This window comes from Oncorhynchus clarkii, chromosome 26 (assembly GCF_045791955.1).
Source record: "Oncorhynchus clarkii lewisi isolate Uvic-CL-2024 chromosome 26, UVic_Ocla_1.0, whole genome shotgun sequence".
NCBI lineage: Eukaryota > Metazoa > Chordata > Actinopteri > Salmoniformes > Salmonidae > Oncorhynchus > Oncorhynchus clarkii.
The window spans coordinates 34,170,406-34,188,617 of NC_092172.1; the positions used below are offsets into that span (position 1 = coordinate 34,170,406).

Below are 18,212 nucleotides of genomic sequence, written 5' to 3' on the forward strand. Positions count from 1 at the left end.
TTGATGATATTACTAGTTTATCTAGCGTGTCCTGCGTTGCATAGAATCTTACTGAGCATACAAGTATCTGACTGAGCGGTGGTAGGCAGCAGCAGGCTCGTAAGCATTCATTCAAACAGCACTTTAATGCGTTTTGCCAGCAGCTCTTCGTTGTGCGCCAAGCATTGCGCTGTTTATGACTTCAAGCCTATCAACTCCCGAGATGAGGATGGTGTAACCGAAGTAAAATGGCTAGCTAGTTAGCGGGGTGCTTGATAATAGCGTTTCAAACGTCACTCGCTCTGAGACTTGGAGTGGTTATTCCCCTTGCTCTGCATGGGGGTGGCTGTTGTCGTTGTGTTCCTGGTTCGAGCCCAGGGAGGAGCGAGGAGAGGGACGGAAGCTATACTGTTACACTGGCAATACTAAAGTGCCTATAAGAACATCCAATAGTCAAAGGCTAATGAAATACAAATGTTATAGAGGGAAATAGTCCAATAACTACAACCTAAAACTTCTTACCTGGGAATATTGAATACTCATGTTAAAAGGAACCACCAGCTTTCATGTTCTCATGTTCTGAGCAAGGAACTTAAACGTTAGCTTTCTTACATGGCACATATTGCACTTTTACTTTCTTCTCCAACACTTTGTTTTTGCATTATTTAAACCAAATTGAACATGTATCATTTATTTGAGGCTAAATTGATTTTATTGATGTATTATATGTAGTTAAAATAAGTATTCATTCAGTATTGTTGTAATTGTAATTATTACAAAAAAATCAATATATTTTTTAAATTAAAAATTTTAAAAAAATTGGCCGATTAATCGGTATCAGCTTTTTTGGTCCTCCAATAATCGGTATCGGCGTTGAAAAATCATAATCGGTCGACCTCTAGCCCAGATTCTGTTGATTATGCCCGTTTCACTGAAACCGAGAAGGGATTCTTTCTCCAAAACAGAGTAAAGATGGCTTCCAGAGCGCGCTCTCTTGAAGACACAGTAACGAGGCCGATGGCTTCCAGATCGCTCCTTCTCGAGACACAGTAACGAGGCCGATGGCTTCCAGATCGCTCCTTCTCGAGACACAGTAACGAGGCCGATGGCTTCCAGATCGCTCCTTCTCGAAGACACAGTAACGAGACCGATGGCTTCCAGATCGCTCCTTCTCGAAGACACAGTAACGAGGCCGATGGCTTCCAGATCGCTCCTTCTCGAAGACACAGTAACGAGGCTGATGCACATTAAGCTGCTCTAAGGAGTAGGACAGTTTGGTCTTCCAACAGCAGCGGCTCACTTTGAGCAGGAAAAGGTCCGCTGCAAATGCAAGACAATTAGAGGCAAATTGTGTTATTCAGGCCTGGTCCCAGCAGTTCTGATGCTGCCCTAGACCAGACCAACATATGCCGGCCGTGTCATGTATTGTATAAAGATTTGGAATGGATTGATATAGTAGAGTCATGTGGATCATGTGTAATTGGTGCATTTCAGATGAGCTTATTCAGTAGCACTTGGAAACTAAACATCGTTGCCATCTATTCACATCGGATAATTCCAATGTTGCAATCACTAGGCAGCCAACTGCCTACAGTAGGAAACTGAGCCGGTATCAATAAGATACCTATATTACAGGACACGAGTCACGGCCCCACGATCGTTCAAATTACCATGTGTGTGTGTTTGAGAGAGGCAGCTAGTGGAGTGAGTGAACAACATGCCCCTCTCTTTTCAGCCGGTCAGCCAAGAGAGCTTTAATAACAAGATCCCGAGCCAAATCTAACTGTTCCATCCAGGAGGAAAAGCTGATGGTTTTGGCCTTACAGGCAAGCTGCAGTAGCTACAAAAAATGTGACTTATAAATTAATAATATGGACCCACTGATGCTTAAAGAATATAATGTAGAAATGCCTCAGGAGCTCAGTTCAACTGTCCTACCCCATCAGAACCCAAAATAAGCTTTACTCCAATGTTTGTAAACAAAGTAAATGTAAAAACAAAAAACATGGTTAAAACTATTATTTTAATATCATGGATGGTCAGTCCTTGCATCCATAGCGCCGCCTATGAATTTGAGAGTGGTTCCAATTCCCTATCCCTCAGCTTTTTAGCAAACGCTTTGTTATCGTTTCGACTGCTGATTGACACTAAGTTTGATGCAGGCATTTATTAACCAGGGATGTTAAAAGGATGAGACAAGTTCACTTCCCTTTTAATTTCCCCTGCTAAGGCATCACAGACTGGACATCTTTGTTTGCAGACACAGCTGTTATTGTAGTCCCAAAGGCTCAGTTCTCCCAGTTCTGGAGAAAGCAACAAGGTGTACAGGATTTTAGTTCCAGCTCAGTATTAACATACCATATCAGGCGCCATTCTAACACCAAATGTAGTGAATATTCAAGCCTAGTTGAATGAGGTATATTAGAAACGGGTTAGAAGAAAATAAAAAAAATGCCTGGAAACAAACCATGTGGGTCTCCAACATGAGGAATAATGACCCTTGACCTGAATAAAGGTCATTGAGATAAACAGGTCAAAAAGTCAGAGAGACACCAAGTTGTGATTTCAGATGTGGAATTTAAAAAGACATCCACTGCCAAAGTATCACTGGAAAAAGGGCTGTTCGCTCGAGAGAGAAAAAAATGGACAGGAAATGGAATTGCGTTTAAACTGGACAAAAACAAGAACATTCTCTTATTCCATGTTAATCAGGGAACTGATCATAACCCAGCGCTTGGAGAAGCAGTGACATGTGGAGTGAGGGAAAATAAAGTGTTCCGTGAAAACACTTGTCCAAACACCAGAGGCACTGAATGGAAGGAAAGCTACAGAGAGAGAACTACTAGAGAGGAAGAGAGATATTCAAAGGAGGAGTTAAGCCCAGTGCAGATGCCATGTTTCCATAAACAAATATCCATTGGTGAGATTCAATGGAAAAATGGGGCTAGAACGACAGGGCAACCTTGACGTCCAGGCCAGCACTGAATCGACCTCAAGAAAGTCCACTACATAACAAACCAACAAACTGTAGCCCAATATATAGGCTAGGTTTGCATTCCCCCGTACACATCATACTGTTTACCATAAATGGTGAGAGAGAAAGAGTTAGGCTGAGAGAGAGCAGAGCAAGAATGAAAGCAGTTGTACTGGGAAACCTTGTCAAGTCAAGAAATTGCAAAGTGCTCGCTCAAAAAGTCCTTACATTGTGGGCTGCTGAATCCTTATAACAGTAGACTAATCATCATAGCATGCCAAATATACAGACTTGAAATCAACCTTCTTAACCTTGAAGTCAAAAAGCCAGCACCGAGTTGAACTCGAGCATTCACTAGAACCAGAAGAAGAGAGTTAACAGGTAGCAGAAATAATGAAAGCAAGCCCTAAGTGCCTTGGACATGAACTAAAATAGTGTTTTGTGCCGCGAGAGAAGGGTGTTAGCGAGATAAAGCGCCTTATATACAGTAGTCTTAGTTTTGCGAAACGGCTCATGGGAGCCAAAACAAACATTTCCAGATGTTTTCAGGCAGAAATTTCCCTCCGGTTGCCAGTCTTTACAGTTTACCCTGAAAACACCCCAGCTGAGGTGAATTAAATCCTCAGACTGGACTTGAAACATCACAAAACCAAAATTGTTGTGGAAATACGACTGCAAATTCCAGCTCACCCATACTAGTGAATTTCTTTGTTGTTTTCTATCACAATAAATCATGTTTAATTGGAAGAATAGTTTATTAGAAAAGGTTGGAGTTGAGCACTTTTGTTTGAAGAGAGGATCTTATTGGTTGTTATTCAGAGCATCCTGCCTAAGAATTTAGCAAATTCCAGCCGTGCATCTCAAGTAGTTTCCTCTCGTTTTCTCATCTCCGTGCCTTCATTTGTACTCATGCGAATTCCAAGTAGACACTATCAACAATACTACCATCAACCTTCAAATTGTCAGATGAAGGAGAAGACGAGGAGAGGAAGCCACTTTAAACCATGATGCAGCCTACAGTATGTGCAAATGTGTTCAGAGAACATTTCCAAGGATGTAAGCTCCGTGGAGAGGACAAAGGGGCAAGGGCCTCGGGTATTCGTCGGTACAGACAATTTAATTTGAACTTCTGATGACATTTAGCGAGACCTAGCCTTGGCATTCTACAAGCCCATTCGCCATTCTCAATGCATTAATAATGAATGTGAGATTTTACTTTTTTAATTTCCTACCATTTTGTCCTTTCCTGTATATTGGCTGTTTTTGTTTTCTTTGTGTTGTCGTAATTGAGTTATTTGATTCTTTTCACTAGTTATTCCCTGTTTCCGGGTTTTAGCCACGTTTCAGCCTATTGCCCTGTGTTTCCATCTAGCTACTCATCTTATGCACCAAATGTCATTCATTGTCCCCATGTCTTATTTAAGACTAATAATAATATTACCAGGTTATCACATGCTGGGTTAAAGATGCTCATTAACAACTGTTAAACAGCATGAGTAGTATTCTCTTAGGAGGACAGAGGAGGTTCACAACTGGTCAGGTCATATGTCCATGGATGCCTGAGGCACTGAGGTGGACAGCCTGAGGAGAGGTGAGAGAAGAGGAGAGATGTCCATCAGTGGGAGGCACAGGAGTGTGAGGTCTTTACTCAGGTCATGATTCAAACGATTCACTGGAAAACAGCCTGGCAGAGACCACCTAGACAGATCTGACAACTGGTCACAGGCTGTGGAGAGTGCACAGAAATGAGGCACAAAGGCCCATCAACATCTAGGCTCAAACCATACGCAACTGGTCAACTCCACCCCCGTGGGGAAATGGGGGGTGCGTTGAAACTGACACTCCACCCCCGTGGGGCAGAAGGGTGCTGCGTTGAAACTGATACTCCACCCCCGTGAGGCGGAAGGGTGCTGCGTTGAAACTGACACTCCACCCCCGTGGGGCAGAAGGGTGCTGCGTTGAAACTGATACTCCACCCCCCGTGGGGCGGAAGGGTGCTGCGTTGAAACTGATACTCCACCCCCCGTGGGGCGGAAAGGTGCTGCGTTGAAACTGATACTCCACCCCGTGGGGCGGAAGGGTGCTGCGTTGAAACTGATACTTCACCCCCCGTGGGGCGGAAGGGTGCTGCGTTGAAACTGATACTCCACCCCCCGTGGGGCGGAAGGGTGCTGCGTTGAAACTGATACTCCACACCCTGTGGGGCGGAAGGGTGCTGCGTTGAAACTGATACTCCACCCCCCGTGGGGCGGAAGGGTGCTGCGTTGAAACTGATACTCCACCGCCGTGGGGGGGAAGGGTGCTGGTTAACACTGATACTCCACCGCCGTGGGGCGGAAGGGTGCTGCGTTGAAACTGATACTCCACCGCCGTGGGGGGGAAGGGTGCTGGTTGAAACTGATACTCCACCGCCGTGGGGCGGAAGGGTGCTGCGTTGAAACTGATACTCCACCCCCGTGGGGTGGAAGGGTGCTGCGTTGAAACTGATACTCCACCCCCGCGGGGTGGAAGGGTGCTGCGTTGAAACTGATACTCCACCCCCGTGGGGTGGAAGGGTGCTGCATGGTATAGAGGATTTCAGAGTTTCGTCTTTTCAAAGGATATCTTTAAGCTAGCCTGGAGTTTTCCCATGTCAGGTCACATGGTCTAATAGCCTACAGCCTACTAATACTAATAGCCTACAGCATTACCATCAACTGTAACCCAGCCTCTCTTTAGCTTGGCCTGTACTCTACTGTCCAGACTAGAATCTGCTTCTCCCACAGAGCACCAGCCATAGCTATGAGGCTAGCCAGACCACGCCACGGTAGGAAGGGAACAGGGAAGAGACAGGATGAGCATCCTGAGGGAGCATCCTGGTGCTTCACCCACATTGTAACCATTTGGCCTGTTGACCCTATTTGCCTGAAAACAAAAAGGGGCATGGTGTTAAGCCTTAACGCTTGTAGAAAAGGAGCATTAAAAAGCACATCCCCTCTGGAGGATGGAACAACTGGTGTAGGGCTATGCTCGGTCTAGTCCTTAGTCCCTGGAGCACTAAGAGACCATGATGAACCCCTGAGGGATTCTGAGAAGACACTGCCAACATGACAGTGAGTGTTTGATTTTGTCCCAAATCCCCATAACATGTCGACAGCTGTGGAGGATTAGAAACTGGGCACAATTTACATTCCAGACCCCTTTTCTAAATAGTTTTCAATTATTTTGCCGTAATGACTTAATCCCATCGTGGATATGGTTCAATGTTCCCATGCTTTATGGGTGGGGAAAAGGGTCAAATTAATTCAGCGGGATTGATAAAGCTAAGCCTCCCACCAATGAATAATTTAGTGCAATGTTATTAGCTGCACGTAAACAGACGTGCAGCATGGGGCTAAGCCTAAATGATGGGGCTGTGTGAGAACTAATGAGCGACATTAGCATACACTAGCTTGTTTATTTATGTGCATGTTAAGAAAGAAGGAGGGTTCCTCCACAAAACCAGTTGTGACTCTAGAGCTGGTGTAGAGAAGATGTGCATGGCCAGGTGAAGTTGTGACTAGAGCTGGTGTAGAGAAGATGTGCATGGCCAGGTGAGGTTGTGACTAGAGCTGGTGTAGAGAAGACATGACTCTAGAGCTGCTGTAGAGAAGATATGCATGGCCAGGTGAAGTTGTGACTAGAGCTGGTGTAGAGAAGATGTGCATGGCCAGGTGAGGTTGTGACTAGAGCTGGTGTAGAGAAGATGTGCATGGCCAGGTGAAGTTGTGACTAGAGCTGGTGTAGAGAAGACATGACTCTAGAGCTGGTGTAGAGAAGATGTGACTCTAGAGCTGGTGTAGAGAAGATGTGCATGGCCAGGTGAGGTTGTGACTAGAGCTGGTGTAGAGAAGATGTGCATGGCCAGGTGAGGTTGTGACTAGAGCTGGTGTAGAGAAGATGTGCATGGCCAGGTGAGGTTGTGACTAGAGCTGGTGTAGAGAAGATGTGACTCTAGAGCTGGTGTAGAGAAGATGTGCATGGCCAGGTGAGGTTGTGACTAGAGCTGGTGTAGAGAAGATGTGCATGGCCAGGTGAGGTTGTGACTAGAGCTGGTGTAGAGAAGATGTGCATGGCAACAATAACATGGCACGACCATCTCGGAAACATTGAGCAGGCAAGGAGACAAACCTATCTGGAATGAAATGCAGCCGGTGTGTTACTAGGCAGGGTATGGCATCCACAGGACTTTATATTACTGTACCCGAGGGCAGATTAATGCAGAGGGTGACCTCATTTATAAAGCAGCTCCTGTGGTAATCCGGACAAACATATCACACCTGCCTGCAGAGCATTACCAAGGCCAGGGAGGTTGAGGTAGCCCATCTTGTGCTAGCTAGGTAGACCAGTCTAAATCAGAAGGCGTATATTAGTCTGAAATGGCACCTCATTTCCTATAGTGCACTCCTTTGGGCAGAGCGCCAAGTGACCCAGGCCAACACAAAACTAGTGTACTTGCTCAGGGTTTCCCAAACTCTGTCCTGTCCTGCCCCCCCCCCCCCGGGGGGGGGCACATTTTGGGCTTTGCCCTACCACTATACAGCTGAATCAAATAATCAAAGCTTGATGAGTTGGTACTTTCTTATCAGTACTTTTAATGCACTGAGTAACCTGCATGTTCAGCAGGCAAAACCCTATGTATTCAAGTTCAGAAGGCATACATAAGGTTGGATTTGAATTGATTCTACAGGTAGGGTATTATAACAGACTAACTCATTTCTGGAAGCTTGGGGACATTGTGCCTGGCCCTTCCCTAGCATTCAACCATCTCCTCTAAATGGGGCAGTAATCTTGTCTCAGGGCATGGGGGAAACCACACTTCATCTATGCCGGGGCACGCCTCTACTCCCGCCAGCGTTACCCCGGCAACAGTGAGGGATGGCAGAGAAAGACAAGTAGTAATAAAAGAATGAAACCAATAAAGGAGGGTTTTTCTGCTTTCTTTTCATTGTCCTCTGATAGCAATGACATTCGAGGAATCTGTCCCTTAACGTTGTGACTGCCCTTAGCGGTGTTGAAAACAGTATAATGCACGAGGACGGAGGCCTGCACATGCCTATTCAAACAACTGACATGACATGAATATGAATGCAGCTTGGAGAGAATATCCTGGTGAGCGATGCAAGGTGAGCAGCATCAGGCTCGTCTCACAACACAATGGCGACCTGTCATTCAGGGCAGGTTGTGCAGAAAATACATTGGGGGGGGGGGGGGGGCTTGCCGGTTATTTTGGCAATACGTGTCACATACAGTGGGGCAAAAAAGTATTTAGTTAGCCACCAATTGTGCAAGTTCTCCCATCTAAAAAGATGAGGCCTGTAATTTTCATCATAGGTACACTTCAACTATGACAGACAAAATTAGAAGAAAAGAAATCCAGAAAATCACATTGTAGGATTTTTAATGAATTTATTTGCAAATGATGGTGGAAAATAAGTATTTGGTTACCTACAAACAAGCAAGATTTCTGGCTCTCACAGACCTGTAACTTCTTTAAGAGGCTCCTCTGTCCTCCACTCGTTACCTGTATTAATGGCACCTGTTTGAACATATCAGTATAAAAGACACCTGTCCACAACCTCAAACAGTCACACTCCAAACTCCACTATGAATGAATAGTGTTGTTTGACGTGACAAGGAATGAAAAAGCCATGGAGGCGTTCATAGAATTAGGAATTACAATACTAATAGATTCTCAATGGAGGCGTTCATAGAATTAGGAATTACAATACTAATAGATTCTCAATGGAGGCATTCATAGAATTAGGAATTACAATACTAATAGATTCTCAATGGTGGCGTTCATAGAATTAGGAATTACAATACTAATAGATTCTCAATGGAGGCGTTCATAGAATTAGGAATTACAATACTAGATTCTCAATGGAGGCGTTCATAGGAATTACAATACTAATAGATTCTCAATGGAGGCGTTCATAGAATTAGGAATTACAATACTAATAGATTCTCAATGGAGGCGTTCATAGAATTAGGAATTACAATACTAATAGATTCTCAATGGTGGCGTTCATAGAATTAGGAATTACAATACTAATAGATTCTCAATGGAGGCGTTCATAGAATTAGGAATTACAATACTAGATTCTCAATGGAGGCGTTCATAGGAATTACAATACTAATAGATTCTCAATGGAGGCGTTCATAGAATTAGGAATTACAATACTAATAGATTCTCAATGGAGGCGTTCATAGAATTAGGAATTACAGTACTAATAGATTCTCAATGGAGGCGTTATTGCGACAAGGTAGGAACCAAATTGTTTCCCAGGAGAGTAGGACCCTATAATCTTTGGTTACATTAAAATGTTATCTTACTTCATGTAGTTAACATATTTATGCTTTGCCTATTCCCCTCTGATTTATGCCTACACCAGTACGGGTATCAAGCTGTATTAGCTAGCTACGTTTTCGCTGACTACATTTGTGGATTTATATTAAGAAGCAAAGTGGAAAGCAGCATCATTGTCATCAACATATTGTTGCATCTGTGCATTGATCATGCAGACTGAAGAGTGAACAGTCAGCAAATGATCTCATGGTCGATCAACAACTGCACTCCTTGAGTGACAGGGGGCGGGGTTGGTGAGAGGGAGCGAGACGACTCAAGTAGTGGAGTAAACTAGAAAAACTAAGTGGCGTATCACATTTAACAAACCAAACACTGAAATACCGTTCTAGAAAGTAAAGTAAATACCCAAACCGGTCCGTGCATCAATAGCGGTATACCGTCCAGCCCTAGTATATTGGTCTCATTATGTAGGCTAACCTAGGCCTAGCCTATATAATAGTGCCAACTAACTGCATGGCATACTTCAAGGCAGGGTTTCCGAACTACACCTTATGGTTTTTCCCCCTAACACGACACAGCTGATTCAAATAGTCAAAGCTTGATGAGTTGGTTATTTGAATCAGCTGTGTAGTGCAGGGGCAAGAACCAAAACGTGCACCCTGCTTCAAGGGATAGGCCTACTTCACCACCCACCCATGTATAAAAGAATGAGATTCCTTCACGTATACCTAAAAAACAGTCTCAAGTCAAACAGTGGAAAAGATGGGGCACCATTTAATGAAATGGAATAATATGGTGCCACTGACAATCTTTCCAATTCAAATGGGACTGAGGCCTGCGGATCTCTCTGAACGCATATAGTGGGATCGACACAACAGCCCCCTTTAAGTCTAAAACCTGCAGACAGACTGATATTTTGGTTAACAATCCCTTTAAATCAACGGCATCCGAGGGATGTGAAGTCAGTGAGTTACAGGCAGGGTGGTTGGGAGATATGGGCTCTCCTCAGCGGAGGCTTTATAACCTCTCAACAGGAATGAGACACCACATCAAGTGAGCCGTTGATGAGCAGTATTGATGAAGCCATCTCAATAACTGAACACTAGTCAACTTTGTCCAATTCAAGAGAGTAGCCCGAGGTAGGCCTATTTCATTTCTAAGAAATCAAATTGGTTGTGTGCGTGCGCACGTGTTTGTTTCCAGGCACAATCTTAATGGTTTCCCACCAAATGTGATTAAAAAGATATTGAATAAACATACATCTTTTCCGCAGGTACGCCGGCCACCCCAAAGAGAGGAATGATTAACAGTGTTTTCATGCATGGGCAGGCAGCTCAGGAGGGTCAGGGCATAATAAAATGTTTTCATGTTTAATGCACAAAAGGAGGACTTGTTAAAGGCTCTCCCTTCAATGGCATTCAGACAATCTGTCAAATCCAGTTTTAATTAGAGACATGTTTGGAATGGGAGATGAGATGGCCTGGCTGGAGTACGTGTTATTCTTCTGTGAGCCTATTTTTAATTCATGTTCATTTGAGGGAAGAGGTTCAGCGCGAGGATTATTGATCAGTGTGTGACAGCGAGCAAACAAAATGAATTACAGTGTGGAAGTCATTTGTTCTTCTGTAATCATAGCTGTATTACAAAATAAGGCCAAAGAAAGCTCACAGAGCATTGAATGACGTGAAGTTGGCTGCAACACTGGTAAAGATGCCACACGGTTGGTTGCACTGAACTGATAAGTACCATAAACACAATATAACAAATATGGTGGCAGACCTCCAAGACAGGTTGGCTGTGAGGTTTATGATGGAGAAGCTCCTTACCCATTACCCATCGGAAGGCAGCGGAATAGAATGCAAATTAAACTAGTTGAAATAGTGGTGGGAAGTTGACAATGATACAGTCCTGCCTACAGGCAGGCAAACATGTATCACTCAAACTGCTGTTTAAAAGAGAGGAATGATGAAAGGCTTACACAATTGCAAACACACGTGCATTCCTACACTAGGGGACATTATCACCAGGCCGTTGTGACTGAAGGGGGCTTTATCACCAGGCACTGAAGGCAGGCTCTCAATGTGTCACACTGGCTTCTCCTGAAGCACGTCAGGGCAGCAACAGCCCACTTTATAGAGCCATTCATTTGCTCACTCAATTACAGCTGAAATTCTCCTGAAAAGGCTGATTGTGTCAAACAAGTCCAGGGAAACTGGTTTGACACCACTTTGCTTGACAACTGCTGCCAAGCGACAATAGCCCAATAAGAAAAGGTAGCTTGAAAACGGTTGGAAATAACAAAAAGGAGCTAGTCCAAGGCCCCTATTCCTTTGTTGAACACTGGTGGTATGCAGGACCGTGCACAGACCTTTCAGGGGACAGGTGATACAAATAAAAAGCACCATATAAAAATCATGTACTTTCAGAATACATATGTAGAAAAGTATAACATACTGTACAAACTGCTTCTGTAGCTAGTTATATTTTAGCATAGGCCTATTTATTAAGGCATCACACCCACTCATCACAAATTGCAAGCTAGTTCGTTACATTTGAGTCATTAAGCAGACTTACAGGAGCAATTGGAGTTAGGGGGGGGGGGTGATCAAGGGCACAGACTGATTTTTCACCAAGTCTGCTCAGTGATTAGAACCAATGACCTCTCTGTTACTGTTACTGACCCAATGTTCTTAACCACTACCTGCCACCCAGTGTGGCCCAAAGACATGATTGACATGGGGAAAAGAGGGTAGGCTATCAGCTGAACATTGATGTTGATGACAATGAATGTAAATCTGCTAGTTAGCTAGACCTATAATATTTTTACTGGTTATGATTTATCTTCAATGCTGTTAAATAATATCTTCATAATATAGCCATGATATTTGGTTGGCTGGCTAGTGGCTGGTGTGGATATTTTAGTATATGGTGGTTAGCTAGAGTCTAGACCCGTGGTTGGCAAAATGTCTGTGTGTGTTTGTGTGGCAGGGATTCAACTTACTCTTGAAAGTTGTAATAGTAGAATGCAAAATGGTTATTCCTCGACCTAATAAGGATCACAGTTTGAATTGAAAGGCTTTTCTACTAGGAGCTAAAAAAATATATAAATACAGTATGGGGACGAGGTAGTCGGATGGGCTATTTACAGATGGGCTATGTACAGGTGCAGTGATCTGTGCGCTGCTCTGACAGCTGGTGCTTAAAGTTAGTGAGGGAGATATGAGTCTCCAGCTTTAGTGATTTTTGCAGTTTGTTCCAGTCATTGGCAGCAGAGAACTGGAAGTAAAGGTGGCCAAAGGAGGAACTGGCTTTGGGGGTGACCAGTGAAATATACCTGCTGGAGCGCATGCTACGGGTAGGTGCTGCTATCGTGAAAAGTGAGCTGAGATAAGGCGTCGCTATACCTAGCAAAGACTTGTAGATGACCTGGAGCCAGTGGTTTTGGCGACGAGTATGAAGCGAGGGCCAGCCAACAAGAGCGTACAGGTCGCAGTGGTGGGTAGTATATGGGGCTTTGGTGACAAAACGGATGGCACTGTGATAGACTGCATCCAGTTTGTTGAGTAGAGTGTTGGAGGCTATTTTGTAAATGATATCGCCAAAGTCGAGGATCGGTAGGATGGTCAGATTTACGAGGGTATGTTTGGCAGCATGAGTGAAGGATGCTTTGTTGCGAAATAGGAAGCCGATTCTAGATTTAATTTTGGATTGGAGATGCTTAATGTGAGTCTGGAAGGAGTTTACAGTCTAGTCAGACACCTAGGTATTTGTAGTTGTCCACATATTCTAAGTCAGAACCGTCCAGAGTAGTGATGCTGGACGGGTGGTCAGGTGCGAAGCTTGTCTGGAGGCTTGTTAACACAGTGTCCAAAGAAAGGCCAGAGGTATACAGAATGGTGTTGTCTGCGTAGAGGTGGATCAGAGAATCACCAACAGCAAGAGCGACATCATTGATCTATACAGAGAAGAGAGTCAGCTCGAGAATTGAACCCTGTGGCACCCCATAGAGACTGGCAGAGGTCTGGACAACAGGCCCTCCGATTTGACACACTGAACTCTATCAGAGAAGTAGTTGGTGAACCAGGCGAAGCAGTCATTTGAGAAACCAAGGCTGTTGAGTCTGTTGATAAGAATGTGGTGATTGACAGAGTCGAAAGCCTTGGCCAGGTCGATGAATACGGCTGCAAAGTATTGTCTCTTATCGATGGTGGTTATGATATCGTTTAGGACCTTGAGCATGGCTGAGGTGGGATTCGAAGTGGGATTCGAAACGGTCGGTAATCTGTTTGTTAACTTGGCTTTCGAAGACCTTAGAAAGGCAGGATAGGATGGATATAGGTCTGTAGCAATGTGGGTCTAGAGTGTCTCCCTCTTTGAATATGACCGGCAGCTTTCCAATCTTTGGGAATCTCAGACGATACGAACAAGAGGTTGAACAAGCTAGTAATAGGAGTTGCAACAATTTCAGCAGATAATTTTAGAAAGAGAGGGTCCAGATTGTCTTGCCCAGCTGATTTGTAGGGGTCCAGATTTTGCAGCTCTTTCAGAACATCAGCTATCTGGATTTGGGTGAAGGAGAAATTGGGGAGGTTTGGGCGAGTTGCTGTGGGGGGGGTGCAGGGCTGTTGACTGGGGTAGGGGTAGCCAGGTGGAACGCATGGCCTTAGCTTTCCTAACTGCCTGTGTATATTGGTTCCTAACTTCCCTGAAAAGTTGCATATCAAGGGGGTTTTTCGACACAAAAGCCTAATGTGAAAGGAGCCAGCCAAACTGATCCCTGGCCTTGACCCTATCCCAATGTGAAAGGAGCCAGCCAAACTGATCCCTGGCCTTGACCCTATCCCAATGTGAAAGGAGCCAGCCAAACTGATCCCTGGCCTTGACCCTATCCCAATGTGAAAGGAGCCAACCAAACTGATCCCTGGCCTTGACCCTATCCCAATGTGAAAGGAGCCAGCCAAACTGATCCCTGGCCTTGACCCTATCCCAATGTGAAAGGAGCCAGCCAAACTGATCCCGGGCCTTGACCCTATCCCAATGTGAAAGGAGCCAGTCAAACTGATCTCTGGCCGTGACCCTATCCCAATGTGAAAGGAGCCAGCCAAACTGATCCCTGGCCTTGACCCTATCCCAATGCGAAAGGAGCCAGTAGTGAAACCTTAAGAGCTGAGAAAAGTTTAAGACACTGCTTTACTGCTCAACCTTTCACACCGTCTCCTGGTGTTGTTGTTTCCTTCATAAATAACACTGGTGTGAGTGGTCCAGTTATGGTAGGAGAGGTTCCCAGTTTCCAACATACTATTCATTAGACAATTTATTTTCTCACTTGCTCCTTCTACCTGAAGTGTGGACTCGTTCTATCCCCCTCTCTAGCTAGGTTTCCATGCGAATATTCAAAACTCCACATGAAAAAAATATGCACATCTTCCCCGCCAGTGGTGAGCCACCAAACTGACTTTTTGCTGATGACAGTGCACACAAAATGTAATTTTTGCACCAAATAATAGTTGTCAGGAAAACTGTTGAGTTAAATAGTAAATGTGTCTACTCTGGTCTTGGCACATGTGCTCTAGCCAACCGCTCTCTAGCCAACCACTCACAGTGCAGGTAGGCCGTGCGGGTGGGCCGTGCGGGTAGGCTAACCTACATGATGAGATTATGGACAAGAGCGAGAATATTTTTTGTCAACGGCAGTTAAGCGTCAACCATGTTCCTAGAAGACTCTTGATATTTATTGGAAAACAGCATCAACCTGATCACTGGCACTTTCACCAGCCTGTGAAGTTCATCTGCAGCCTAATCCACTGCATGGTTTCCCCGAGTTGTAGCGGGAAGACCACACACACCATATAATCGCGTCACTTCGATATTGTTATTATAACAATATATCAGCACTTCTACTGCCATTTCTCGCATAACTAATTTTACGGACAAAAAGATCAAACCATGTCGAGCGAACAAATGTGGCATTTATCAAAATTGTACCAAAACTTCCTGTGTCCATAACAGCTGTCCTGATTTTGTTTTATACGGTAGGACTTTACTTGCAGAAAAACTGTGTCTAGAAACGTGGTAAATGACAAAGCATTTGGCTGGAGGGAGTTTCCATCATAGCCCTTACACCAGTACATTACTTTCCATTACTTTTCATCCATGCACACTTTTGGGGAATAGGCAGAGGAACAAAATAACCGTTTTGTCTCTTTTCTGGTGGATATTCATTAAGACTAGCAACATGGCTGCCTAGAAGTTTCTACTTTATCCAACCACTGTCGTTGTCTTGAATATTGAATGTGGAACTGAAAAGGAGCCTGCAGCAGAGTTGCACCAGGCCTCCTTTACTTCCTACTTAATTTGGGAGTTAAGTCCCATGGGCAGCACCTAGACATCAGTGGAGGCTGCTGAGGGGAGAATGGCTTATAATATTGGAAACCATGTGTTTGATACCATTCCACTGATTCCACTCCAGCCTTTACCACAAGCCTGTCCTCCCTCCCCAATTAAGGTGCCACCAGCCTCCTGTGCTAGGCATAGGCCTGCATTGAAGTGTTATGTGACAGACAGTCACACTATCTGAAACTGAAGGAACTAACAGCCTGTCAGAATAAAGAGCAAGTAAACAAGGAAAGGAAGCTGGGAGTTGGCGGTTGTCTCTCTGTAATCTAGCTACTAAAATGACACAGCCCGCCAGGCAGTCCGTCCTGCCCTGACCCTGCCATAAGCATCTCATAGCTGGGCTAGTAAGCTAGTGTCATCTGCTATGGCTAGTTTATAACTAAAGCTCTCCATCCTCGGCATAAAGAGGAGACAAGTCAAAACTGTTTTTATGATTTCTGGAAGATCAATGTTTTTGGACTCATTCAGAAGGTTTTACCTGATTAAGTATAATTAATGTTTAAAGTTCCAGTGTGGGCTTCAAGAGAAGTTGTCTGGCCTGCACAGATCATCAAAGTTTAAACATGGAAGCTTCTGGACATGTTTAGAGTAGCATACAAATCACTATGCAACTACCAACCACCTAAACGTGTGCACAGAACCTAATGTTAATGTTAACAGTCCTCTCAGCCATATAAATGAATAGCTAATGCACTGCTCTCAGCTGTGTAGGCAAATAAATAAAAAAGCTGTGTAGGCATGTTATAGTGGTTGTCATAGCAACCAAATATAGAGGGGGGGGGGTGGCCATAGACATGGAGTACAGTAGCTAGCAAACGTTAGCTAACTAACAAAGCCCAATACAATAAACCCAACTAGCTATGTAGCTTGCATGTTAGCTTGTTGACACTGGCTGTATAGGCTAGTGCTATACTCACTTGTTCCTTAGCACCTGCCAGGCAGCCTCGATGTCCGCATACAGGTTCTTTTCTGACGGTTTCCCGCTGCTGACACCGTAGCCCGAATAATCATACGAGAAGACGTTGCAGTTTATCCTTGAACCGAGGCCGATGTAGAAACTACACATTTGGCCTAGGTCCACTGCGTTACCGTGGGAAAAGAGCAACGTGTACCGGCTGTTGGGTGCGCATCGTACAAACATGCAACCCAGTCGGTTTCCCCGACTGGTTCTGGTGTTGAACACCTCGACAGCGTCCAGTTCGCGTTGGGAGTACTGCCAGTCTGCTCGCTCGGTTAGATGCAGGCTACTCGTCCCGTTAGCATCGGTGTGTACGGAGTACGTGGGTTCGGGAGGGAGAAAGGCTAGTTTGGATGCGATGCGACTGGGACAGGGCGGGCAACAGAATAGCCAGCATAGTTCGCCGAGGGAAAAACCATTCATCCTTGGGCCTTGTTCGGGCATTGAGGCTCGATAGACGCTTTCTTTGTAACACCAGCAAATGTATCCAGCTATGTTTTTTTTTTAAAATCTATCTGGTAACAAAATAACAATAAAACACTTCGTAAGGAGCTAAACTAGCTAGCCACCTAGTACTAGCTAGGCTAGTAGCTGGCTAACTGGTTTCTCCTTTGTATAGCTTGGTAGCTAACGTGATTTACAAAACTCAGAAAGACGTTAACATGGTTAACGATTTTTTTGTGTCTACAGAAGCGATATAACTTGCTTGTTATCATACAATTTCAAAACGTTGGTCGAATAATTAAGCTTATGTCAAACGTAAACGTCGAGTTAGCAGGCTAATACAATGTATGCAGCCATATCTTTCAGCAGTAACGCCAAATATAAGATTTCCGGTCGAACCGGATATCCTTTCGCACTTTTTCGTCAAAATCATGTTGATGACAGAACCGTAGTAGCAATAATATGCATATTATATAGTCACTTACTTGATAGTAGGCTATTATTGAAATATGAGTGTTTTCTCTAATGGATATGCAATCATGCAACAGCTTTGTTCATGCTAGCTACATCAATAGTTTGCCTGAAACCACAGTTTGAATGGAAAGAGTGTTGCTTTTCCTGTAATTGCATCTGAATAAATGCACATTAGTTGTCGATCCATTGGGTTGGAAACAAACATGCAAATTGCTGTGAAAAGAAAACAGACAGTTTAAGGACCAGAAATTTAAATATGTTTAGAATATTCATTGAGAAAATGGAATGCATGTGAGAATGATAGGTGGCAGTATATGCATCCTGTCAGTTTGGTTGTGATCACCCACCCCCAAATGTTGCTTAATGCTCAGCACTAAAGGCTGACATACAGATTCGAGGTCGGAAAGGGCAGCGAGTAGTGTGGACAAAATGGAGAAAAAGTTGGTGAAGCAACAATATGGGTGTCAGTTCTTATGTTATGGAGCAGGAGGATAATGGTCAATGACCAGAATGGCCAGTAGTGGAAAGACATATGTTACCTTCCCCATTTTCTGTGTTTTGGATGTTTTGTTTTGTATGTGTTTGTGTGTGTGTATTTCAGGAAGGCTTCCTGGATTTTAAGCAGCTGATTGGTTGGACCAATCGGTGATTGGAGCTCT

General features: G+C 44.3%; 1 protein-coding gene across 1 annotated transcript in view; it reads right to left on the bottom strand.

Annotated features, from left to right (window-relative positions):
- Window positions 1–17,465, bottom strand: part of LOC139385075 (abhydrolase domain containing 17C, depalmitoylase) — a 29,897-nt gene extending 12,432 nt beyond the window's left edge. Inside the window, exon 1 of the mRNA XM_071130121.1 lies at window positions 16,595–17,465. Coding sequence (XP_070986222.1) covers window positions 16,595–17,079 — 485 coding nt within the window. The 5' untranslated portion in view covers window positions 17,080–17,465. The remainder of the gene's footprint in view (window positions 1–16,594) is intronic.
- Between the last annotated feature and the right edge of the window lie 747 nt (window positions 17,466–18,212).